Source organism: Pomacea canaliculata, linkage group LG2, assembly GCF_003073045.1.
Source record: "Pomacea canaliculata isolate SZHN2017 linkage group LG2, ASM307304v1, whole genome shotgun sequence".
NCBI classification, from domain to species: Eukaryota; Metazoa; Mollusca; class Gastropoda; order Architaenioglossa; family Ampullariidae; genus Pomacea; species Pomacea canaliculata.
In genome coordinates this window covers 28202543-28230038 of record NC_037591.1, presented here as the reverse complement: position 1 = coordinate 28230038, position 27496 = coordinate 28202543, and the positions used below count along the sequence as shown (strand labels likewise).

At 41.1% G+C, this 27496-nt stretch overlaps 2 protein-coding genes across 2 annotated transcripts in view; one reads left to right on the top strand and one right to left on the bottom strand.

Moving 5' to 3' along the window:
- The window catches only part of LOC112556572 (tumor protein 63-like), a 36192-nt gene extending 28628 nt beyond the window's left edge, over positions 1–7564 (bottom strand). The window contains 2 exon segments of the mRNA XM_025225711.1: positions 3991–4575; positions 7252–7564. Coding sequence (XP_025081496.1) covers positions 3991–4511 — 521 coding nt within the window. The 5' untranslated portion in view covers positions 4512–4575; positions 7252–7564.
- LOC112556573 (WD repeat-containing protein WRAP73-like) lies at positions 48–26503 on the top strand. Its single transcript, XM_025225712.1, has 14 exons — positions 48–249; positions 597–692; positions 1117–1173; positions 1677–1793; positions 3006–3078; positions 3355–3458; positions 3738–3824; positions 4973–5107; positions 20362–20439; positions 21273–21366; positions 21579–21704; positions 22205–22288; positions 22646–22753; positions 23757–26503. The coding sequence occupies exons 1-14, from the start codon at positions 82–84 to the stop codon at positions 23927–23929; spliced, it is 1500 nt and encodes a 499-aa protein (XP_025081497.1). The 5' UTR covers positions 48–81; the 3' UTR covers positions 23930–26503.
- Positions 26504–27496: the final 993 nt, after the last annotated feature.

Below are 27496 nucleotides of genomic sequence, written 5' to 3'. Positions count from 1 at the left end.
AAGATATGAGTCAAAACTGAAGATTTTTTATCATTTGTTCCGATCCTACGTTAGGCGCATTTTTCAAAATGGCGTCGTCGCATGTCAACACTTGCTCCACGATATGACAATAGTTACGTTCGTAGGCGAATCGCGCCTTATTTTGAATTTTCATCGGAAAGTCACTATCCTATAAAAACAATGAATTTTTCCGAGCTGTTTAGACAGTCACATCAACTCTGCAGATTTTCTCCTGATGGAAAATATCTTGTAAGTACTCGGAGGAGTTGGGATTTCTTGGTGTGTGAGAGAGAGACAGAGAGGGGGTAATGGGACGATTATCGATTCCCTAACGCAGTGAATGCAAATATGAATGAATTTTGCAGCGGTATATATGAATGGTAAGTACATGCAACATGATTGTATGAAATTATTCCTATTCTCACTGGATATCCCCCCCCCCCACCTTAACTTCACATAGACCACGAACGTGTAATACAAGTTCGTGCATAGACCTAACGTCGCCAAAGCGAGGTATTGGTTATGTGGTTTTTTAATATTCAAAGCTACCAATATAACGGACTGTTATTGTTATTTACAACGAGTTTATTTTTCAGGCCTCAGCCATTGACTATCGTCTTGTCGTGCGTGATGTGGAAACCTTACAGATTCATCAGTTGTTTTCATGCCTTGATGCAGTCCAGTATATAGAGGTGTGAACTGCAAGTTGCTCTATAATATACATTCAATTCCAGAAAACAGTTTTCTGTTGTTTTTTTTATTTTTACAGTGTCATGGTTTGGAAGGCTATAATAGCAGTTTTTGTGAAGAAAGTATAGGTCCTCCGAAGAAGACAAGTAACACTTTTAGTATGATTCATGTTTACTTACTTTTAAGCAACTTATGTATTGAGCTGATCTCATTCTGATTGATCTTAGATTTGTTAAATGTGTTCAGTTTTTTTTAAAAAGAAGTTATATGAACTTTTTCTGTCATACCCTCTTTTGTGCTGTTACATAACAATTGAAGAGTCCATAGAATGAAGCAGACTTGCATGTTAATTTATTTGATAAAGAGGTAGTCTGAGGTTTTCTCTTATTATTATTTTTCTGATTAGTGGTCTTTAATGTGTTACAGTGGTCATCCGACTCACTTTTTGTCCTTTGTGGAATGTTCAAGCGAGGAATAGTACAGGTAAGATGACACTCGGCCTAAGAATCAAATGTGAAAAATAAAGTGGTTTTTTTTTAACTTTTGTGACATAAAGATTTTATAGTTATAATTGAATTTATAAAGCATATTTCCCTTTGTGGAGGCAGCTCAGTGGGCTCTGCCATAAGACTACAAACCAATTGTTAAAAATACAACAAAGCATACAACTAAAAACTGAAACAACAGCATACAGGTTACACAGCAGAGAAAAAAAGTAAGAAAGAATAAAGATGGGAAAATGAGGCATGGTGTGAGCAAAAGAGTTTGCAGGTTTTCATGAGGTATTTCAGAAGTAGTTAAGGACTTCAAATGAAGTCAAAGGATTAGTCAACAGTTATGAGTAAAATACTAGATAGTACTCATCTTAATGGATATTATTTACAAAGCTGCATTACAATGTTTAAAGAAGTTTTGAATGGGTTGTATTTGGACAAGAGCATAATCATTGTAGTAAGATTTATGCAGATTATTGGATCTGTTCTTAGGTATGGTCATTAGAGAACCCAGAATGGCAGTGCAAAGTGGATGAAGGATCAGCAGGTTTGTGTGCTACACGATGGGCGCCAGATGGCCGACATATCTTGACTACAGCAGATTTTTATGTGAGTAGCTTGCAAGGAAAATTTCAACACTTTTGGTAGCACCAGATTGAGACATACTGTGAAGACCTGAATACTATGTGAATACAGAAATGAGTAGCGTGTGCAGCAGGTTTTCATTGAATTTAAGTACCTCCTCCAATTCGTCTCACAGGAATTTTCGACTTAAAAGTTTTGCTGTAAAGCGTTGGTCAAATATTTGTAAAACTACTGTTGCACAAGATGGTAAAAAGACCTAGTGATGTTTCCCAAAGGGAAGCAATCAGGGCCGAACACAAACTGATTATGGACAATATTTTCTTTCTTTCCTACCTTTTTTATTTACAGATTTGAAAAATGATGTAACACATCATGCATAGTTTGTTTTTAATATGTCATTAGTGCTGCCATATTATTTTTTGTAGAAATGACTGAATATCGCATAAAAGCTGTGGGAGAAACAAGTTTTTGTTTTTCTGTAACAGTTTTGAATAAAGAGTTGCAGAAAAAAATTGATGTTTTTAAAATGTTTAGGTCTGAGAATGCATTCACTTCAGTTTGATTTCTAACTAGTATTGATCTTCTTACTTTATTTTTATATAAGAAAAATTAGGTACATTAAGCAACTGGTTTGATACTGCAATACTGGCAAATGTTTCAACAATGCACCACCAACTTAAAGATCAAAATTTACTGTCACAATTACAAAGATGCCACATAAAAGCAGTCTTATGACATTTCACTCATTGGGATTAAGGTGTTAGAGATTCCACTTATCTTTGGGGCCAGCTGTTTTGAGGGCGGTGCCTATCTTCTTTCCATTACTGCCTTACCTTAACTCTGTAAGGAGTATTACACAACTGGGGGAGGTATGCTGTGTTACATGAGTATTAATTGGTTAGTGTGTGCCTTCAGGTTAGAGTGCAGTTACTGTAACCACTAGGCTATGTGCACTCCCTTAAAGATTTAGTTTAAGGATGAAATCAGATATCCATCCATGTTTTCAACACAGGGTAAATGGAAAAAAAGGTTGCATGTACACATTGATTAGGGTGATACAAAAAGCCATTGTAATTTATGTACACACTAAATATAAAAAGTAAAATTTAGGATAGGGCAAAAAAAGACTACAAATAGTTACTTGAAGGATAAAAAAACTATGTTGTTAGTAATTATTTGTATGTAACAGTGGTATAATTTTTAACATATAAAACTGAGCTTTTATAAATATGGCAGCTGCGCATCACTATTTGGTCACTGGTCACAAAGTCTGTTTCCTACATTCGATATCCCAAGCAGTGTCAGAAAGGTAAGACATTTAAAAAGAAGTTTTGCTTTCTTGCTCACTCTAAATGGCACAAAGTTATAACTAAACAGAGAACAGAGAAAACCTAACTTAAGAAAAATGTAAAGAACATTTTTAAAGGAAAAATGTCACTGACGAACGGCAAGGCTGGCTTCTGGAGAGGAGAATTTAATGAAAAGATGAGAAGATATTGAAACAAAAGTCAGAATTTATTTAAAGATAAAAACAAATATGATAGGAGACAATGTCAAATGCTATTGTAATATGATTCTATTCAAGGTTTGGACTTCAGTGACAAAGGCAAGTACTTGGCACTGGCAGAGAGAAGGGATTGTAAAGACTTTGTCAGCATCTTTGCTTGTGACACCTGGTCTTTAGTCCGAGTGAGTGAGCTTAAGCCTCTAGTTCCCAGTAACCTAGAGAGTGGTTCATTTAGCCTCTAGTTTGAGTCTGTAGTTTCTGTTAATTTTTCCAGACAGCACCAACTGCATATACATAAAATTGTTTTCTCACTAGCATATACCACAATGAGAAAAAGGGATGTGTCATCAGTGCCATGTAAAAGTCATCATGCCTTTATGTTGTATCCTGAAAAATTGTGTAGTTTTCTTCGTGCCTCTGACTTGCTTTTCCTAAATCTTTTGTGCACCGTGTGTCCACAGCACTTTCAGACTGAGACAGATGACCTAGATGGATTAGAATGGTCACCAGATGGGCGAGTCCTGTGTGTCTGGGATTCATGCCTGACTGTAAGGTTTAAATCACTTTGCTTCCTGTGTGCATGTTTGTTTGCTGTTGCTTCTAACAATATTTAACATACTAACTATTGGATAAGGAAAATTAGAGAGAAGTTGTTTAAATCTAAGAACTAGTGGCACAGTAAAAAGCAAAATGAAAGTGGTGGAAATCTCTTACCTCCTGTTACTACTGTCACCGTCATGCATGACTTGGAGCTGGTTCTGCTGTGGAAGCATCTGATGGTGCTGTTCCAATATTGGTGGTAGCGAGGGAGCAGGCACATAGGACCTGTGGGTGAAGTGAGCTTCGACTGTGTTGGACTGGATGTGCCCCATGTATCCTGAGATTCCTCTGTGAGGTGCTTGTGCAGTATGGGTGGGCAACGCTGCTTGGGACCTTGCAGTGGTTGCACTGGGAACAGTTGCTTCCTGGATGTGGTGAATGTTAGGGTGGACAATATTTTGGCTGTCAAAGATTGATTGGCTGTCACCCTGGCAGGGCTGAGGGTCATTTGGGTAAGAGAAGCTATTCATGTTGGAGATTCTCTGAGGTTTTTGTGGGTGAGCATCCTCTTCAAAGATGTTTTTGCAGCTGAAGGTCTGAAAGTTGTCTGAACAGTAGTTTGTACTTGTGTGATCATTACCACTTGCTATACCATGAGAGTAGGTTGTTGAGCATGCTGGTATGGAGGCAGACATTGTACTTTTTCAAGGTGGATGAGAGTTTCAGCAGGTAGAAACAGATTCAGGAGATTGAACCGTGCTGGAAAAAAAAACAACTTTCTGACAGTTAAGTAGTGTTGACAGATCTCAATACATATCTTGTGAATATGTGTATGTACTACCCATTCATGCTATTGTGAGTTCATGGATAATTGGACTCCCTCACATAACTGACACAAGTAGTAATCAGCAGGTAAGCATGAGAGACATGACACTTATACTTGAGATCTGATATTGTACATGATTTCTCTAAATTGAGTGATTGCAATGGTATTTTATATATATTTTCACAGTATTCTTAAATAAAAGTCTTTATCTCATTGGGCACTGACGATTTACTACATTTGTCTGTTATTAGATGAGGCAGTGACTAAAGGTGACTGTATACAGGATATAATGTATTGAATGTTGTATTTTACTTCATTTGGTGTTTGCAGTATCGATTGCTCCTGTATTCTCTTGATGGAAGATGTGTGGGCCGATATTCGGCTTATGATTATGCTCTTGGGATCAAGTGCATTGCATGGTCCCCCTCTGCACAGTTCTTGGTTGTGGGCAGTTTTGATGAAAAGGTAAGTGTTCACCAGTCTTTGAACATTTGTAGACTTGGTGTTTGAGGATGTACCAGTGCATTTTGTGTCAAGGTGTACCACATGTTCTCCTAATTCTAATGTGTACTATATTGCCTCACATACCCTTTTTACTTCTTTGTTTTAGTTATCCAGATCATATTCTTGTTGGTGGAGTTTTTGTTGTTGCATTGTCTGCTTATGTCATCAAATATTTAACTAGATTCCTGCATTCTTGGTCTTGCGGTGGCTGTGGTTACAAACACAATACAGGTGACACAGATTTCAGCAGTGCCAAGATCAGCATTTACCTTTGAACAGGTATGATGCTTAAATAATAGTATTGAAGATCACTGATCCTTGACACCAGCTTTCTCTCCTCAGTGTGTCTGAAGGACAAAGGTCGCCAATAGGTACTGTGCAATTTTATGGGTATTTATTATGCGCACTTGCCTACAAATCAATTTTTTTTTAATCTGCCATTTGGCGGTCTCAAATGGGATATGATCATCCTCTGCTAGGGCGAGTTACATAACGCGGCACACAAGCATTGCCAAACTTGTAAACAGAACTGTAAAAATGCACTGGGTTTCCAAAACTACTTTTGTAAACCATCCGCTTGAAGACCAAGGGAACATCTGTCTGGGAATTACTTTCCGTTTTGTTTTTTGTTCCCCCCAGTCTCCCAAGAGCTTGTCTTGGGTGGCATGCAAATGCGCGTGCGTGGTGGCTCGTAAATAGATGTTACCCAGTGACGGTGGTAGCACGCTGTTGGCAGAATCTGTCATTGTTAGGTGTACAGGCTACGAAAATACACCACAAAGTGTAGCCGCTAGAAGGCATCGAAAAGTACGGCTTGGGGGTGGGGGAGGGAGGAAGAAAAGGTTGTTTCTTACCTCGTGTGCGACCTGACCGCCCAGTTATACGGTCTCACGCGCGCGCGCGTGTCACAGCGCGACGAAAGAGGCAGACACTTAGACACTAGCTACCACAGGTGAGCAGCGTACCGAGGTACTGATGATAAAAACAGCTCCCTTGAACGTCGTAACCGGACAATAAACCGTCAGAGATGTTTGCAGAAGCATCGGAAAAAGGGGCAGAAGCAGTCAGTCTGTCAGGAACACCTCCACTGCCAGTCACCATCGGGATCCACACGGAGGGGCGAGAGAGAGAGGAAACACACCGACCGCCAGGAGCTGTAGCTACCCCCTCCTTGAAACAGCCACCTGTCGCAGCCACAGTTACTGTTTTGGCAGAGTTGACGCAGCCCAGCTCCAGATTTGCTGGGGGTGAAAAATAAAAGAGTGGAAGGCGGAGGATTGGGGGAGGGGAGAGGAGGTGGGCGTTAGCTGGCTCGTTTCTACTTTCTCGGCGTCACATGTCTCAGCCAGGCGTGACCGCCGTGTATCATCTTCGCTAGAATCAAAACCGCCGCGGGCGCCGTCACCATGCGCCTACGTGGGTAACCTTAGTCGCTGAGCTTGAGTGGTCCCGTTAGCATTTCTAACGGTTTGCCGGGTGGCCGCGCTGGGTTCTTACTGCTGGTAGCTATAGCCTGCAGCAGCTGAACGCAAAACTTTTCACCGACAATTTACTGTTAAGAGAAAGAAGCCGTTAACACCTTCGCATCAAGATAACAGATTGGAAAGAACACACAGTTGCCTTCTGGTTATCGCAGCTGTTCGAGATAATTTACCGCATCCGAGATTGATTCTCAGATCGTTTATCTCACGGCGAGTACCCGGGGTAGTATATCGCGGTGTTAGGTGTGGGTGGAATATCACGCTGCAGAGAACAAGTCTCCCGCGAAGAGGTCTGTGACACGGTTTGAAAAGGCTAGATCTGCTGGCTTCCGGGTAGCATAACACTGAGAACCACGGATCTCTCAGGAAAGCACGTCTTCCTCTTGGTTTCTGTAGACAGCGGCTCCGCACCGCGAAGCGTAAGGCCCTCAGTGGTCGCACCTCTGTGCATCGCATAACACACTCTCGACCACATGGCAGCGCGGCATGTTGCAGGGTGGGCTGACAGCAACCTTTATGCACAACACTGCTCGCATTTACAGCACAATTTACTACCAAAGCACTACTTATTATTACACCACAACCTGCTGTCTCTGCATTAGTATTATCTCAATAATTACTTACTCTCATATCCAATTCTGAACAAGGAGATCCATTATCACGACGGCACTCGTGTCAGGCAGTATGTTCCACGATTTCTGTCAGATCAGTTTGTGGTTTACAGATGATTCGGAAATTTTGAAAAAAAAAATCCAACTAAAAACAAACCAAACACTTCGTGAAATCACTTCCAGGTTTGTTGTTGCTCTTCTTCCATTACATATACATCTTTGGTGAGTATCACTCCCAGGGCTGTAGACCTCTCTGAATCCTGATAACCACGAGTTGCAGCATAACACAATCAAACCTAAGGGTTCTGTTAGTGTTACCTTGTGCTGCGTTAGGCTAATGTGTCACACGTGGGGACACTAGTTTGCCGTTCGCGCTGTTGTTATCGCGGAGGTCCCCCCTCCCCCTGAAATCTCCTCCGCACGCCTTCTGCTGCACCACACCACACTGTCGGGTAGGGTGAAACATCAAGAAGATACGCGATGTATCAAGTAGCGAGCGATGTGACTGTTGCAGGCTGATCACTGGGGTTGGGGGTTCAGCGCATCAGATGAGGGATGTCGGCACAGCACTGGTGCCTATAGTGTGCTTGCTGCTAGGGATCTGCCATAGGACATATTGTCTTCTGACTTTTTTTGATAAAAACTTCAGTTGCGACTAAGCAGATCTTCGTGGTAAGTGTTCTTGAGAGAAAGCATTACTAATTTGCTTTCCCTTTGTGGCATTTTATGTCTCAAAGCTACATGGATAGGTTTACCATACGAATGCCACAAACAATAGAAGGGCTGGGAGCACATGTTAAGTAGGCATATTTAACATTTGACCCATTTCTGTGCATGCTTTAGACTTTAGAGGCTTGTACGTCGAGAACCGAAAGAAGTTGTCCACTCTGAGTTTAAGAAACAGAAGCTCCGACGAACTTAACCGGCCATTTGACAATAGATATTTATCTTTGGTTGTTGTTTTGCTAATGTTTGTTTTGCTAATATCACGTACTTGGTGAAAATATGTTTACCCCTTAAACCCTCGGGAATAAACTGGTGCCACCCATAATATCCTGTTCTGTACACTGTAAATTACCATGTCGTGGATCACTTCTATGTTAAACAGTTAACATTCGTAAATCGCATGGAGTTCCTTCTTCTTTGCTCTAGTCGTGGTTAGTCATTAATTCTTTCAGAGTAATTGTAGTTTCTGGACATTAGTGGTTAGTACTTTCAGCTTCTACGGCGTGGATCCCCCTCCTTTTTTGTGTGTGTCATCTGCTGCGGCCATTCACGGGTCGTTCAAAGTCGAATTTTGCTCTAGGGATATTTTTTTTAAAACATGGCTGTTAAAGGTGAAAGTTTAGATCAGGGAGCGAGGTGTTTATCATCGTTGACCATAGAGCGTGGTGGGATGGTTAAATAGCGGTACATTCATGGCATGAAAGGGTCTCTATCTTTGCTCTTAAAGATTGTTAGAGAGTGCAGAGATATCTGCCGTTTTGTGCACCGACGTTGGGAAAATGCTGGCGTGGGTCAAGATCCCAGTTAAAAATCTCCTTTAGTAATCGCCTGAGATAACGGCCACTGAGCGGCATGCCCATCCCGTAGTCGTATGGATAGGGGAGGGAGGAAAGAGTGAGGAGGTGTGGAGGAGCTATCGACCCGTTGCCACGGCCACTAAACGAGGACACGAACCAAGACCTCGAGCCAAGGTCGCCGCCGGTTCCTTACCTAAATCAGCAGCCTTTGGCGACAACCCGAGATACCGAAAAGGCCTCTCAAACTGAAACATGAAAGAGGCATAGAGGCAGGGAGGAAACAAAAAAGAAAAATAAAGAAGGTAGGGGGCAACCGTGGGTAACGGGGCGAGACCTGTGGACATGAAAGGGCAGCAGTCAGGTCTGACGTCCCTCCCTTGGGGTCATTGTCGCTGTTGACAGCACCGAGGAGACTGTCCGACGAGCTGGGCGAGGGAGTAGGGTAGTGATAAGACGGACACGTACAGTCGTCATCGTAGCCACCCGAAAATTGACAAGCGCTTCACCTCTTCACCTTTGGCTAGGTCCTTTTCGATTGTTCTTCTGTGACCCTACCTGGCAGTTCTTCTGTGACCCCGCCTGCCATCAAAAATGCAGGTCGAGCGTGTAGAGCAGGGGTGGGCAATTAATTTTCCCAAGGGGCCACATGAGAAACTGGGATGATTTTAGAGGGCCAGACTAATATAGTTAACTCAGTTTTACCCAATACTGTATAAATAGTATATATACTGGTGGGCGGGCCAGCGGGCCGGTCAGAGACAGGAGGCGGGCCGGATCCGGCCTGCGGGCCGGCGTTTGCCCAGGTCTGGTGTAGAGGCATCCCCATGTCCTTCGTACCCGATTTCAGATGCCGCCATTCCTGACACCCCAACCCTCACCCACCAACACACGATCTCCCTCCCACCCTATCGCAGAACGCGGCGCGAGATGACCCGGCGAGTCTTGAGTTTGTAACGGAAGAAGTGTTTGCATTTTTACGACCATTGTTATATGTTGCCGTTACTAATCTGTGTGTAAAGGATTTTTTAAAAAAAATTTGAATGGAGCTGCGCCATGACCCGTGCTTGTCAGCGCTTGAGGCAGGCCACTCGAAGCGAGAAGTCCCCCTAACGACGGTGTGTGTTGGAGACTTCACGTTTCGGCAAAACAAGAAAAAAGGGGGAGGGGAGGAATGACGGGGGGTTGATAGAGAGGGAGGGGGTGGGGCAGCCATGATGAAATCTTTTCGGTCACCTATCCGAGTGACACGGAACACCTGTGTGGTTGAGGGATCCATATAGAACGAGATACTCGGTGAGGTGGGGGTAGGCTTACGAAGGAAAGATATGTTGTTTTCTTAACATGTACATGGAGGTATTTGTTGACAACATGATATGTTTCCCTGCCTACACATATCTCGAAATAATTTCATTTAATAAGAATAAAATTGAAAAACCACATACACAAAACAACAAATATACTATAGTGTCGTACACATTTCATTTAGAGAACTTTAAACGAGATCTTGTATTTTGTTGCCCACATATTAGGTGCTTGGAGCCAGGGCCGTGCTTAGGGGCAGGCGGACGAGGCATCTGCCTAGGGCCCCGCGCTTCAAGGGGCCCCGCGCTTTTGATTGATATGGTAACTAGGCATATGGATATAAATTAATCGTAGGCTTATGTTGTAATGTGTATGCAGCGTGCTGTCAATGATAAAAGACGAGATATCCCTGAGGAAAAAAGTGACTTTAGATCCCAACTAAAACCGTGTGATCGTGGCGTGAGGGCCCCGCACATGCCCTTTGCCTCGGGCCCCGCGGGGGCTAAGAACGGGCCTGCTTGGAGCCTCATGTAGAGGTCTGTGACGCCCCGAGGAGAATTTTTGTCATTTTCTCTCTCGAGCTATACAATTCATTTTATAATTATAGAATGCATTTTATAATTATAGAATGCATTTTATATCCATAGAATTGTATATGCAAAATGAATTGGATGGCAACTTTTAGGCATAATATAAATGAAATGCTTTGGTTTTATCGATTTTTTTCCCAGTTTCGTCATCGAACGAGTTTTATAGAATGACGAGAAAGGGAGAAAATTATAAAAATTCCTCCCTTAGCGTCCCGTAGAGGTTGGTTGTGTGATTGGGTAGTCAGTAGGGTTGGCTGCTGAGCAAAACAGCATTTTATTTCTTCTTCAGTGACACGTCTTCGTGTGAAGTGGGATCTTAGGTGGCGCTGTCGTTTGAAAAGTAGACGCTCCTTCGGCAAGCCAGCCATCAGTTCTTACCTTTGGTCCTCCGTGCTCGGCTTTTTTTTTTTTTTATTATGGACGGTATGGCGCTGAAACATGGTGGATGGTCGCTTGATCGTGTGAGGAAAAAAAGTAGAAGCAGATTCTGGGTATTTTTTGTGCTTGACTATTCCTCGCCGATAAATTTATAATTTATGGCTCTATGTTTAGATACAGTGGAGAGCTCAAATTTATATAATAGCCGTAAATATGAATATAAAAGAAAATTAATATATTTTTCAAAGATATTATCTATATGATGCGTATATAAAATACTTGTACACACATATATTGCATACGGAGCAATTTTATCCGTTCAAAATCGTGCTGATAGAATATTAAAGCCACAGAAGAAAAGGTATTTACGTTTAATGTTGTTGTGATAAACACAGCTTTACTGCGGGGAAGAATGGGCGGGGCACTTGAAATACACAACCTGTTTGTGATTTTTTTTCCTTTTGCTGAAAGGGCATTCTTTTCATCAAGGTGACAGGAAGAAGGGAGTTGGTTTGTTAAGCTCACGCTGTTCATTTTTCTGGCGAATTTTTTCGTCGCAAATCTTAATCTCCTACTGAGCAAGAGGATCTAGCGAAATCGGCTTTTTTCTTTCTCAGGCTTCTTCAGTATAAACGTGGTGAACACTAAGATGTTTTTATTTGTGGTTGAGTGCATGTCATCCACCAATGCCAGTCCCTGTTTTGGTTTTCGGAAAGCAATGAGCTTTTGTTTTGTCTTCTTCGCTCAAGGAATGCAACCTCCTTCCGTCCCCATCACATATTTTTTGCATCTTCTAGACTTACGGGATGCGACCTGCAGCTTGCTCACTAGCGTGAAACTTGTCGTGGCCTCAGTGTTTCAGGATACTTTTCTATCAAGCACATTAGCTGCCGTCATAGTAGGTATAATCTCCAGGTGACATGGATTTGACAACCTTTACGTTTTCTGGCTGCGAGATTTTTTTCCTTGCAAAAGTCTAATAGAAAAAGTGAGCACCACGCCCCTTCATTTGCACTATTTGACCCATTTCTGATTGCTTCGCCGAAGCAGTCGGCGGAGGTTAGATAGGGGGGTTAACTTCATGTCGAAACTTCGTCGTGGGTGTTTTTTTGTTTGTTTGTTTTTGTATTTTTTTTTTTTTTTTTTTTGATGGCACGAATGGCACCGAACGGACACTAGATTAGTAGAAACAGAATATACAAATAGGTAGACGATATGAGGAGAGTAAAATTGAAAACAGGTAAGACTTTCTTTGCAGAAAAGTAGCGATAACCGTGCGGTTCCTATCATACTTGCTGATCGCATTCTTGATTAAAAAAAAGTAAAGGACATTCTTTTGTACCTTTAAAACGACGATGGCGATAATTCTCTCCTCTAGCGCACTAGGGGCAATTCAACGAGTCGCAACGTGTGCTGTGGGTTAGTTACCTGCTCGCTGTAAGATAACCTATCTTGGTGAGCCGCTGATGCCACGCTGGTCCCGTTAGACCCGAAACCCTATCACCGTAAGAACTGGCGTAAAACCGCAGTGGTGGGGGAGGGGAGGATTTTCAGCGACAAGGATGGTTGTTGGAGGAAGATCCGGCTCGGAGCTAACTGGTAAGATGGAATCGGCGTGCAACGACGAGTCGCAGAAAGGACGTTTCACCACGCATACCACTTCTCCACATTTGCGTATGCACTTTGACCATTTTATTGATTCCATTTTTATTGGGTTCATATCAAAGGGTAAGTCAGCAATATTTAAAAATTGCACTGGGTCGTTAGACAGGAAAGATATCGGCAATGACAGAAAGAGAGGAAGGGAATTGCAAAGTGTAAAACTCGAAACACGCGCGTGAGCAGATAGTGAGCCAGGGCTGAGAGGCAGCCTGCTGCGACCGCGACAGAAGAAGCATTCAGCCTGTACGTCAGCACCCAAAAGACTGTGGCGGGGTGTAGGGTTCCACTCCTGCCGTGACAGTAGCGGTTTCGCCAGTCTTGTATGAGGGAGGAGGTGGTGGGGAGTGAGTAGGTGGGAGTAAAGCGTTCTTGTTGCCCGACCTGACACTGAATGTCCCATCATTGTTTGGTCCTTGTCTTACTTTTGTGCACCAGTGGCTTTTATCCTGTCTCTCCTCCCTTCCCTCTCCCCCATCCGCCTTACAATACTTCCCAGCCTTCTGCCTCCCAGTCGGTGCAACTCGACGCTTGGGCTGTCAACAGGAATAAAGAAAGGTTGCGACAGCTCCTGGAGATTCGAACTACCCATACCCCTCCAGGTGCCTGCCCTCTTGGGGTGATCATCCGTGTTGCTTTCTCCGTTCCAGCTCCGGCCTACCCCCTTCCACCTACCCGCCGTCCCACCCCTTTTATCTTTTGTCGTGCACTCCCCTTTCGTATACTCAAGCTCTGAGCTTAATTAAAGATTTGAGAAAAGGCAGGGTTTAGTGGCTGTGGTGGTGGTGGCGGTGGGGAGAAGATAAGTATTTGATGTTGTGATCGACGCGCGATACAGAAGTTTATAGGCGGGTGGCAGGTGCCTTTGGTGACGATGGGATGACACGGCTCTTATTTGTATTTGAGTATGCTATTAACATTTCCATCTTGTCATATTCAGAATCTGGCGCGGGGTTTAGAGTCTCAGCTTTCGAGTCTGTTGGGGTGTGACCGGTTCGAAACCCAGGCACTTTGCACTCAAGCTACAAGACGCGGCATTGTTGTTGGTACTGTTTTGGAAGTGGCAAGAGAGGCAGGCGGGTGGGGGAAGATGGTAAGGAGGGGGTGTTGTCACGTCGTTAAAAAAAAGGCTGAACGCCTTCCACACATTTTGGGTTTTGATAGCTCCCGACAAACAAATGCTACCTGTGTTTTTCACCTGCACGTAGCTTTGTCACTGCCGTCAGCTGTGAGGCTGTAGAAGGTAAGACGTCATCATGGAAATAAGCCTTTTTTTCACCCGTTGAAACTTTAACTTCCACTGCCGACCATTTCATTACCGATCTCCAAGGGACGTGTAATGACTGTTATTTGGTTGCTGTGCCCGGAATTAGTAGTCTTGTCATCGTTTGTTTTGTTTTTCACGACGTTCCGAACTCTTATTTTCGTCTTCAAATTCAGAATCCGGGTAACGGGTAGCAACAGTGACGCTCGGGGCCACTCGGCGATCTATTTGCATGTTGCCACCTATCAACTGCACAGTGGATGTGTCCATTGCATTGAACTATCCGTTGACCGTGACATGCTGCATTGGACTGAACTGTCACCTGACCGTGACAATCTGCTTTGACCTGACACCTGACGGTGACACACTGCTCTGAGCTCTCATCTGCATGAAGCTGTTACCTGAGCGTGACACGCTGCACTGAACTGTTGTTACCTGAGCGTGACACACTAATTTGAACTGTCACTATGAGCTGTCAGGTTGGGGGTTGTGGCGAGGGGGGGGGGGCGGTTTGGCCACTCATCTAGCTCGTTCCTCCACGTCCTTTCTGTTGCGAGTTGTACTTCTGCCACCCACCCCTACCTGACTCCTAAAGAAAGAAAAAACCCGAACGCACGAAAGAATGAAAAAGAGAACAGAAAGTTTGTTTTAATGCCAATGCACAGAGCAGTTCTGAGAGTGAATATTGTTAGAATAAACATTCGGGTAGCTTCTAGCTAAACTTGCGACGCGAAGAAACCGGTGCTTGCAGGTGGACGAATTGATTCTCATTGTACATTTGGGGTGAAATGCGCGGAGGAGACACCATGTAGTCCTTTCAATTTAACATATACGAGCTTAAATACCACATACATACAGTGAATATACTTAAAGTCTACCCCCTCCACACCCTTATTGCCGTTATTAGCCCTTTTTGAAGGACTGGATGTGACGTGGAGCATCTTTCTCAGGAAAGCATTTGTTCTAGAAAGATTATGTTCGCACATATCGTCACAACTGATTATGATGAATTAAGGAAATATCAATAGAAAGTAGACATAGAAATAAAATATAAGTGACGTTTGGATGAAGGCATAGGTTTTCATGCAGTGCCATGCTGATGATTAGGCCATGAATTCTCTCGAATCTTGACGCGCATGACCAAATGTGTGACTCTGTTTAGCACATTGTTATTTGATGGCCATAGAATATACTAGCGATATGGATACCGTCAAAAAAGGCACTTGTTACTCTTGACTGCGAACATTCATGAAATTCGTTTTCTCGACGATTTTTGATACCATTCTTTTAAATGGACATGGTCGTTTAAATGTGACTTCATTTTGTTAACATGGTGGTCAAATAAAAGTGGGCTTAGCATAGCCACGTGTTTGACGCTATGTCAGGTAGGGTTAAAAAGATCCTACAATTCACCGTCCCCCTGGGCATGTTCAATTTTTACGTACCAGACGTGCATGTTTTTGCCAACAGGTTCCACTGTCGCGTGTCCCTCTTGACCTGTTAAAAAGCGTTATAACGGTTTTTTTACCTGTTGCTTACCTGTACCCTCGCCCTCCCCTGCTCATTAAGACTGACGCTATGCAGCTGTCAGGTCCACCCTCCCGTTCTGTCGGGGAGTGGACGTAATTACAGCCTACTGCCCCCCCCGCCTCTCCCCCTCCCCTTTTCTCTCTCTCTCTGCTTGACTGACATAGGAAAATGCGGATACCCGGGGTGCGTCTTACGGCGTCAGCAAACGGTGTAGCACGGTCCCTCAAGTTTCTTTTCTGCTGTGTGTTGTTTACGACTTCTAAGTTTATCATCAGCACCGTAGATGTAGGGTCACGTGGTCTCCCTGCGGCGACAAGAATGTCCGGGAGGAGACGAGGGGAACGGAGGACGAGACTCACGAGAGGAGTGTGGCTAATAAGAATACTAATAAAGCACTTTTATAAAACGCTATTCCCGCTAAAGCTCAGCGCACGTTACAAGCGTGCTGCACACACGCCTTACAAGCAAGCACAAACACACACATCACATCCACACAGATAATGACATGTATACATACGATTACACACACACAACCGTAGAAATTAATACGTTGCATAGCAAACTAACGGAGGAAAATTTCTATAGAAGCCAGACGAAAGAAAGACGTTTTTTAGTTGTTATTTGAAACTGCGCAGCATAGATTAATCCGCACAGTGAGTAGCGGATTCTAAATTCTCAGGGGCAATAAAATCGAAAGATCGGTGTCCAAAAGATTAGATCGAGTTTGGGATCAGGAGGAGTTTTTCTGCTGCAGAACGGGGACAGCGGGCGGGATGGTAGGTAACTAAAGAAGCTGGCATGTAGGTGAAGAGATTCCTTAACATTACGGTGGGCAATTCCAGCGATCTTAAACTGTAAGGGCAGTTCTCTGAGCAAGCGAGTTACATGCTCAGGCTTCTATTTCCGTGCTGTAAGTTTTGAGGCACTGTGTTGAAGCCTCTGCAAGCGAGCGAGCATCCTGTAAACCACCCGACCGAGTAAGTCCGGTTCAGAGCTCACCATTAACACCCGCGTTACTGCAAAAGCCCCCTGACGGCCTAGGTACTGTGAACATATCCTGCCGTTGCGTTGTGGTTCTTAACCCTGGGGTAGATGTCGCGCGTACTCCATTAAGGTCGTGAACGAGCAGTTCCGTGTGTTGACGTCTTGGAGCTCAGTGACCTGCAGAAGACTTCGTGGCGGAACGTGCGTTTTACCTCAAACAAGAGCAAAGCCATCTAAGTTATGGCAGTCTTTGACTTTTATCCTGAAACAGGTGACAGAATCACCCGGATATTCTTCTTCCCAATTCCCACCGGTGCAATCTGTCGTAAAACTGCAGGACGCACGCTGTGGCGCTCGTGCGATGCAGCAGGTGAGCGTGACGGTGGGCCCTGTCCAGACACGCACCTGCTGACACGCATTCCTCGAGCGGCGCGAGGCGTGACAGACAAGTAGAACCAGCCTGCTGCCTGACGGGCCCACCGCCAGCACCACTACCACCACCAGACCGCCCTCCTGTGCCGGAGCCAGCGGAATTTATAACGGGTGTGGAGCACGCCATATCTTCACCACCCTTCTCCCCACAATTCTCGGGTAAGGCGGACCCAAGTATATCCTCCTCACTCCCTGCTGGCGCCAGGTAATATAGGCCTCTGACACGCCCTCGTACTGCTAGACCTTCCTGCTTGTCAAGAGAGACTGTCAGAAAGAGGATATCATGATTTAGGAAAAGAAGATATGATGCTTGATGGCTATGGTAGGATGTAGTTATGTTTTGAGGAAGTCGCAGAGCCAGCAGCGTCAGGAAAGGCGTCAGACATTCCGTGCAGATCAATGTTTGCATAATCTTGGACTTACTCCTTTGTCTCACTTCCAGGGCTCTTTATGCCTCTTTGTGTGTGTGTTGGAGGAGGTGAGTGTGTGTTGGATGAACACTGGCAAGAATTGCTTGAATACAGTCTACTGTCATGTTGAGGAAAAGAGGTTTGATTGCGGCCTCTGGCACCATTTGGTAACCCAGTAGTCATGTTCCCAGACACAGTGGCTAAAAGTTGCCAGTACGTCACTCTGTAGCTTTGTGTATTTCTGAAAAAAGAGACCTCCTCCCCTCCAATCTGGGGTATGATCACTTCCCCCTTCCTATTGCTAATTTGTTACTCCACCCTTCACCAAATGGTCGAAGGTGAACCAGTTTGTTAGGAGGGATCTTTACAAGCTATTCTGTGGGTGAGCAAAAGCAATTGTATGAATAATCATCATCAGAGGGGAAGGGATGGATTTATTTATATGTCCTGTTGAAAATGCTTACATTTAAAAATGAAGGGCGAAACAACAGAGGTGCAAGTGTCCTTCTACTCTCACAAATTGTAAGCAGGATCTTGAGTGAAGCACGAGGCATTGCCAGACATGCACAAACTCGTGTGTTGGAGTTGCGCAGTTAGTCACTAGTTGGTGCCCTCACTCCCTTTGCATGGCAGGGCTCCCCAGACTCTATACATTAGCACAGTCGGGTGTAATGAAACTTGTCAGACACTGTGAGCACCTGACAGGTGAAGACCTCATAAGTCATAAGCTGTATATTGAGTATGCCAGAGTAGTAGATCTGGCATTGATGTAATGTAAGCAGAGTAAATGCAAGGCAGTCTTATACTGCACCAGCTCTAGTCTTTGACAGCTCTTCCGTCCTTAAAGACACTAAAAAGTTATGTATTTACTTGTATGTATGCACACACACAAATCCACATGTCCTTGTGTCCACCCCTACTCCCCATTCTCAGATGTAGAAGAAAATGGAGTAGACAAACTGCCCTTTGTGTCTGCAGTTTGATGTTTCACACCTCGCTGCAAGTTTGAGTTGTTGAATATTCTCACCATTCACCATAAGAGTACATTCATGGACATGTATAGGTGGATTGCTGTCTGTCTGCCAAGACCAACTCTAGTCTCTTGCAAAGTTCTCCTCTGTTAGTCTTGGCGAGCCGTAACAAAGAATGTGACTAAACTGGAAGCTTTGTAGTCTCATGCCTTGTTTTAGTAGTTAATCTGAAATGTGAATAAACCGGAAGCTTTGTAGTATCATGCATCGTTTTAGTAGTTAATTGGAAAAAATCGTCTGTCAGCAGTCCAGTAATACACGTTCGTGGTATATTTGCATGCCATACAACATGGTAACATTTCACCCAACTTTTATGTGCCATATTTATATCGCACATGGCAGTTACAGACTGCATCTTTACCGTTGATCACCAATCATTACCATGCATTTATCACATGCTTAGTCACTCTATACTTATCCTCATGCAACAGTTACTCTGTAGGCAGGTTTCTTTTTAACTTGGGTGAAAGGAACACAGCAAACAGCTTGTAGGTATGATAAAGTAAATTTGTGTCTTGCATGGAGGATCATAATGGCATCATAATAATCGTCAAACATCCTCTGTACTCCACCCTCTTGTCTTTGAGGACCATCTTAAGCTGCAGAATTAAGCATGGACCTTATTCGTGCAAGTGCCATCTCGAAACCAGAACGAGGCATCATGTAGCTACTGATTTGTATCAAAAGGTACTGAATTAGGAATCCGCTCCACATTCTTTATGATTATAATGAAGAAAGAAGACTCGAAAAAAAAAAAATCACTAGACTGATATTTGATTTTTGCTTTGCTTGCAAGATAATGTTTGCATGATGTCACTTTCTAATTGGTACAATAATGCCAATGGAGCTTTTCTTTTTTTTCTTAATGTACTCATACTAATGCTTTTCTTAACAATTTGAAAAGTGAAACAATAAGTTATCGCAGATATTAGTGTTATTTTTCATTTTCACCATTTGCTTTTAACATGTGAGACTTAGACTCTGTCACTGACTTCAACAATGTTACCTTACCCTGTATACTTGTGTATATATTATTCAGCATCAGTACATTTATATTTTTAGTATTTCTGTGCCACCAACTGGTCATGTTTGCTGTATCTCGTGAATATTTTGCACATTGGGTACACATCTCTTACATTTGTTTGTTACCAGATTATAATTTGCTTGTGTAGATATTGCAGTGGTATACATGTCTCTTACATTTGTGTCTCTAACCTGTATAATTTGTTTTGTCCCATGTGTTTATATTGCACAGTGTGTAAATATCTCTTGTATTTGTGTCACAAACTGTATAATTTACTGTTTCTTGTGTGGATATTATGGATAGTGTATACATTCATGTTTATGATTTTGAATTATGCACTAAAAATGTATTCATAAATAATGAAGTAAATGTTTCTCAAGGTAATTGTCAGAAAGAAATATGAAACCTGACAATTACAATATTTAGATTTGATGTTGACTGTAAGCCTACCATCATGTGTAAATAAATGTTGAAAAGGCTGACACAAAGACGTACCCTACCATGTGTCACATGAACAGCATACATTTATTAAATAATTTTTAACTTTATCTGAACTATAATTCTTGTAGAGTTGTTGTACTTGCATGTATTATCATTTTAGTTATTTTAAAAGTTTTCAAATGCAAAACACACCTGCCATACATTCAACAGTATGTGTCTTTTGTCTCCAAATTGTTTCAAGTTCAAAGCTTTCAAAGTTTTCTTATCACTTGCGATGTATGAATAAGGTCCATTTTAGGTGCTTCTTTCTTCCAGTAGCAGACTCCTCATCTTAAGAGGTTATTCTATGGATTTGTGTTGCATACAATTTGTGTGTGTGTGAATTGTGTGGAGTGGAGATGTAACATTGTATTGTAATGGGGAATTCTGGTGGTATTTAATTTACTAATATTTATTAAATTATTAATTAATAAAGAATAAATCAAGTATTATCATTGTCTTCATCTGGAACATGTTGCTGACAGATGTTTTCTCCTCTTTTTTCTTTTCACCAAGGTTCGAATCCTGAATCATGTCACATGGAAGACAATCTGCACCCTGTCTCATGCCACCACAGTCGATGGCAGTAGTGTGGTGAGTGTGTAACAATTAACACTTCCACACTTAGTGGAAAATACTTGCTAGGAGTAGTTTTTGTCAGACCTATCTTGAAAATGAACATTTGCAGGAATATTCTCTGAAACTGAATGTAATAATAATGTTTACTTGTATAGCATCATATCCCAGGCCCATGGAGAAGCTCATGATGGTTTTCGAAAAACCCCAAACAAACAAACAAACCAAACCAACCCAAACCAACCAACCAACCAACCAACCAAAACTGAAATCAGTGCTGCAAATGCTGCTATTGACACTACTGTTCCAGTCATAGAATCACACAGGGGTGAAATATTGCTTGCTTCTCAGAGTAGTCTGCTGAATGCCTTGTGAAAACAAAAAGTGTTCCCAAACAACAGGAAGGACAAATTCACTGATGTAATATTTACGATGCAAGTTCAACTTACATATATTGGTGTTTTATGAATGGTCAAGACACTGCTATAATCTTCTGCAGAAAATAACATCACGGAAGACAAATCTTTCTTGCAAGAAAGAGTAGCCAATTAGTTTTTAAAAAAAAACCAGTTTAAATGCACTAATAAAGTCTACTTGATGATGACCATTGCCATGACAGTTTGCTTTACTACAGCACAAGACAGTGAAACATTACCAGCATGTACATGCACATTATGTGTCACAACATCATAAAATTTTCAGTTATGTTGATGTATATACAGTAGGTTTTTATTCAAATAAAAAAGTTACATTTTCGTTTTCACATGCCATTTATCATGAACTAGACAACTTCAGGTGTAAGTTGACTTTTTATTCAAAAAGAAAAAACAAAAATGAGTTCTTTTTCACAGGTTATTTATCGTGAAACAGAGACTCGTGCCACAGCACACAGCGGAGGGGAGTTGTCTGCCCCTACAGCTACATTGTTTGCAGGACAGAGCAAGTGTGAGTTTAATAATAATTGATATATCGGTATGTTTGTACTGTTGTCTGCATGATATTATAGTCTTAGCCACAGTTTGTACTTTCCCACTACAACATCCAATGCATAAAACTAGTTTTTACTCTATGCCATTATTTCTTGTGGAAGACAGTGCACGTGTTTTGGTAGTAGCTTTCAGCATGACTGGACATGATTATATTTGCTTCTTCCACAGATGAGATTGAGACTGGCAGTTTCACAATTCCTGTTGTTAAACCTGCTCATAACAAAGCCAATCCAAAGGTTGGAGTGAGCTGTGTGTCTTTCTCTCCTGACTGCAAATATTTATACACCAAAAATGGTGAGTAAATACATGCATGTGTGTATGCTTTTACATATATATATATATCATTATGTTTCCATGCATGCATACAAATGTGATTTGTGATCATGTGCTGTACTTGTAGCGATGCCTTTTTTGTTTTGTTTATATACCACATTGTCTGCATACATCTAGTAAATGCACTAGAGAATATGCATTTATATCATAACAATAATTGGTTAATGTCCTCATCTAATTTTTTCTGTTGATTTCTTTCTTCTGTCCATTAATTGGTCAGTTCTTGTTTAGTGTAGTTTTTCCCATTTTCTGTCAATACTGAAATATCTGGACCCTCAAATGACACAGGCAAAAATATACAGACTTTCTCTCTCTCTCTCACACGCACACAGGCGTTCATGCTTATGCATGTACTTGCAATATGGACAAAAAGCAAGATAAACTGCACAAACTGCACTGTCTAGCTACCTCACTCCCTCCCTCTTTCTCTTGATTTGTTTGGATCTGCATACATATTGCAGACAACATGCCTACAGTACTATGGGTATGGGATGTCCCGCAGCTGAAGTTGTGTGCTGTGCTCATCCAGGCTTCCCCTATCAAGTGTAAGTTGATGATTGCGGTAAGCACTAGCAGGTACATTGTAATCATGAAATATTCGAATATGAGGTTGTCTTTTTATTCCGTGCTTTTTGTTATTATTAGACCTTTTCACATTCCAATTTTTTCCCCTGCATGCATCCTGGTTCACGTTTCATCAAATCCTTTTACTCAGCATGGCTGTTTGAAAATAATAATAGAAAAATAATTTTATTCCAGCATATTTCCTGGAAGTGTTTAACTACTCCAAGAGCTTATACTGTAATAAACTTTCATAAGCCATGAAAGTGTTTGAGTGCAAGTTGTTTAACTGACAAAGACATACACAAATATTTTCTGCACAATCTATTTTCTTGTCATAGGTGTCAAGTGGGACCCCTTGAAGCCACGCCTTGCTTTATGCACTGGGAATAACAAACTGTACATGTGGTCACCAGAGGGCTCTCTGTGTGTTGACATCCCAGCTGAAGGTGAGCATTGTGGGTCTTCATTGTTTTACACTCATTGGATTGATAGAACTCCTGTGAAAACAAGTGTGTCTGAAGTGGTAGTCTAGCTGTAATGGTGGCACCAGTTGCTCTTTCCTTTGTGAAGCTCCATCATGTTCACCAGGATAACCCTTTCTCTTAAATCTGTTTTATATTTATACACTTTCTGAAAACATATCTTTTCACAAAGTACTATCCCTGAATTACTATTCTTAACTCCCTGGTAATACTGTCATGTAATGACTATTTATATCTGTTTACACTATTTATAGCTGTTCATACCTTCATTGCTTTTCGTTCTACTGTTGTACCTCCTCTTTATGTTGTTCAGTGTCCCTATACATATCTCACTGCCCACTGGCTGTTGTTATCTTTCATTTATCATTATTGGTCGGCACAGAGAGTGCAGTCTATCTTGGTCGTGATGCCTCGAGTTATAACTTCACATTATTATTATTGCCTTGTGTTGGGGTGCACTTTTAGACATGCTTAAATTTGTGTCTCTGGATTAACTCTTTTTCTGGGTCTGTATAAACTGGTATTTGTCTTTATATAATTTAGCTGTTTTATTTTGTAGAGCACACCAAACTTACAGTATATTTGAGGAGTGCACTGCTTCTGTTATTTTTTTATGAGCATCATGTAACACATATATAACATGCATATTTATCAACAACATATGTAACACATAATGTATCATGTAGGTAAGTTTGTCTAAATTAGTTAAACTAGAGTGCGCCTGTGTTACTGTTGGAATTAGTTACCTGAAATACATTTTCTACCTGCCCATAACTGTGCTGCTGGGAGTCTTTATGCCTTAAGCAGAATGTGATAAACTGTTGTGAATTATTCCTTCACAGAAGGATCTGTTTGCATTTATGTATTACATGTGTGTGCACATGCATGCACACATACTGATGCTTATTTGTGCTGTCATTTTTGCATATACCTGAATACATGAACATGCTTCTGTTGTTGTGTCTAGCATCATTTCAGGTGACCTCAGTTCAGTGGCAGCCTGATGGTGGATCTCTCTTGCTTGTTGGTAGAGACCAGATGTGCGTATGCTTCCTGACAGCATCATGTGAGGTCACTGACACTACTGCCACAACTGCCAATACCACCACCAGTAAAAGTTCTGCAGCTGTTGCATCATAATACTTGGTCTTTTGTGATAAAATTTGTTGAAATATTCCAAGCATAACCTGTCACTGTGGCAGGATACACCAGTCTGAAGTTAGGAATATGGAAGCAGTGTGAAACAGCTTTAAGTTTTAAATAGGAGGGTGATAAACAATTTGCTTTAAGGTCTTTTTCTCCAGGTGGATTTCAGATGTCATTACCACCTGTTGGTGGTGATCCTGTTGAGTTTTCTTTATCACTTGATAGGCTGTGAAATTATGTGCATTTCCCTCTCATTCTTTAGAGCAACAGAGGATAGTGAGAAAGTTCAGATTTTTATTTAAATGGTTTTGGAAAAATACTGTTGCATTCATTATGCTTGTTCCACTAGGATTCTTTTAAAGTATCTTGTCATGTAAAAGCATATGCAAGCATAGAAACATTTTCTTCCAAAGATCTAAGCTGCATCAAAACTGTGCATTTGTCCTGCAGTCATAGAAATGTTTCTTTTTAAAGGATTGAATGGGGAGTTATATGAAACTGGGCACAAGTGTGTACCTTATGTTAAATCATTTCTGTTATATATTTTTTAAGTTTATTTATTAAGTAAGCATTAAGCTTAACCTCTTATTATGTGTCACTTGCAGTGTGGCCAGTATAATATTTCTCTCATGTTGGGTTATGTGCCTTGGGAGTATATCGCATATTTTTGTATGTTTTTTAAAAAAAAAAAAAGTGCTGTGTCAGATAGGTGGGAGAATAGCAGTCTCTAGATATGCCTGATATTAAATATTTTTTTTGAAATCTATTTTTTCGTGTTTGTTTTATTTTTAGAGAACAGTGTATAATAGTCATAGTGTCCTTTGCGAGTTGATAGTATTGCTTAGTTGACAGCAAGGTTTTCATTTGATTGTTTTTGTTAGAAGCCAAGCTTTACATCTTTCAATATGGTTAAGTTTTACCTCAGAGTTGCTGACCTGAAGAAGAAGGCTGCTAGCCACTACACTCTGAAAGTATAAGGCTTCTTGAAGTAATTGGCAAGTGTTTTTGGAGGAGGAGAAATCTCACCCTGCGCATTTACAGTCTCTGGGCACTCTTAATGCCCAGCTGTAGACTGTTTTCTTTGAGAAGTTAAAAGATATAACATTGCAACAAGATTTTATAAAAATTGAGGACAAGTACAAGCAGAGAATAAATAAAATTTGTCATGAATGCAAAGAAAAAAGTAGCTGTCAGCATGTACAGTACTTTCGCTTGTAATTTAATATAGTTGATATCTGCACTGGATATAACATTCCTTATTTAAAAGGAAATTTTAAAAATAAATTTCTTATGATTGTAAAAGTAACTAAAGATTGTAAATCATACAACATAAATCATTGTCATGAGTTCACAAGAGATGTGCTTGATATAAATGGTAATAAATAGACTATGGCTGGCATTTTACATGAAATGGCAGCTAAGCTTATGAAACCTTTAAAGTGGACTAATCACACAAAAATAATTTAAGGTGCTGGTGACTGGAAGTCATTTTAAAGAGGTGAGTTTTAGTTGTTTGAAATTACTTAAAGATGGATTTTGGCAGAGAAGCAAGGGGAGAGTGTTCAAGAAGAGGAACCAGCATACATGCCAAGCTGGCCAGCTGTTATGCATGTGTGACCTACCTGCAAAATATCCAGTAAATGTAGATTGCGTGACATATGCTCTCATTATAGAGTTTTGTGAACTTGAACTAACAAATGATTACAGGACACTTTTGTTACATAATGATAATGGCAATGCTTCTCTATAAAAAAATAAAAGGCAAAAATGTTTTTAATTATTTAATAAAAGCCTACTCTGACACAAAAAAAATTTGTCCAATTTTGTGTAAATCAGTGAAAATTCCACTGCAACATTGATAATGCTTAAAATTGATAGACCTATGTACATAAAATAAAAATCTGAAACAATTTTTGATATCCAATTGTTTCTTAGCATTCAGCAATTCCATGTCTTCCTGATCTTATACTGATTTTCTGGGGAAAAAAACAGTATCAAACAATCTCCCAGATTGAGGCAGCACAAAGAATATTTCCTAAATTAAAGATGTTCACATTCAAGGCAAAGTGTGGTGTAGAACAAACAAGATTAGTAAATTTCACAGATTACAACAGTCACCTATAGACCTATAAAGCTTTCCTCGGTGCACCTTCAGCTAGAAAAGAAAATGCTTTTCCAACAACATATGTTGCAACTTTAACTGTATTTTTAACTGGTTGTCATGGCTTAATAAGAATGAAAAATGGCAAAAGAAAATTATCTACTGATACCCCTTGAACTAAATGCTGAAAAAATCACTAGAGCTGGTTTGTGCACAGCTAATTGCAATTTCCTTATCTTACAGGATAACTATATAAATATCTCTGAATCTACATGGGTGCACTTCTCTCATGACATTTATCATGCATCTACAGATTTACAAGTCACTAACTGGCATGTTATCAAAGGTTATATCTACGATGGGTATAGCTGCAACATTTAGCATACTTAAGTGGTTCATTGTATAGCTGGAAAAAGCTAACAGGAGACTTTGTGATGCAGGTACCAAAAAAAAAAAAAAAAAAAAAAGGGAAAACCCCAGCGAAGAAAATCATTTTAATGAGATCTGCTAAACAAAGTGATTTTGACTGCTGAAGTCTTTCCTAAAGTCCTGACATTAAAGGATCTTTTATTTGTCTTTTAAGCAGTGTTATGCTTTTAAACTCTCTGTTGAAGATAATGACGACAAAACATGCTTAGCACAGTTAACTTCATAATATCAAAGTTGCATGAACATGAACAAATAAAAACTGCAGTAATACCCTGTTCCAAAATTTTTTCCCCAATAGAGATCAATGATAATTTACCTTTTGATTAAGGGAGGTGATTACTTAATTACTTGTAACTTAAAGTATAAATGTAATTATAACTGTTTTAAGGAAACTTAAATGAAAATGTTACTATAGCAATAATATACTGGAATGTAGTTTCAGTAATAGTTATAATGGACAAGTTTCCTTTCATATAATGAAAATGTGCACTTGAGCTGCTATCTGTATACCCAATAACGTAGACAGTGATTCTATTCTACCTCCCCCCCCCACCTATTTTGATAATTCAAGACATTCACAGAATCTTTGGAAAACGGTTGAGCTAAATGTACTGTAAACAGAAAGATGTTTGAGGTTTTAAATGCTCTAGCCCAGGGATGCACAACCTACGGCCCGCGGGCCATATCCGGCCCGCGACGCGGTGCCATCCGGCCCGTGAAACTTCTGCCCACAGTGCAAGAAATCGGCATGTTAGTAATAAAAGAAGACCTTAAAAAAAAACGAAAAAAAAAGGGAAGAAGAAGTATTTATCCCCACGTAGGGGCGTTTCCCAATCTTTTTTTCGATGGAAGAACATTTCGATTCACTTCTCCGACTTGGTGTCTCTACGTTGCAGCCGGACATTCAGAAGTTGATTTCGGGAAAACAACTTCAAATATCCCACTAATTACTACATAATTAATGGTAAGTACAACTTGTTTCTAATAAAAAATGGTATCTGCTCTATTTTTTTTTTCCTTTGTGTATTTTT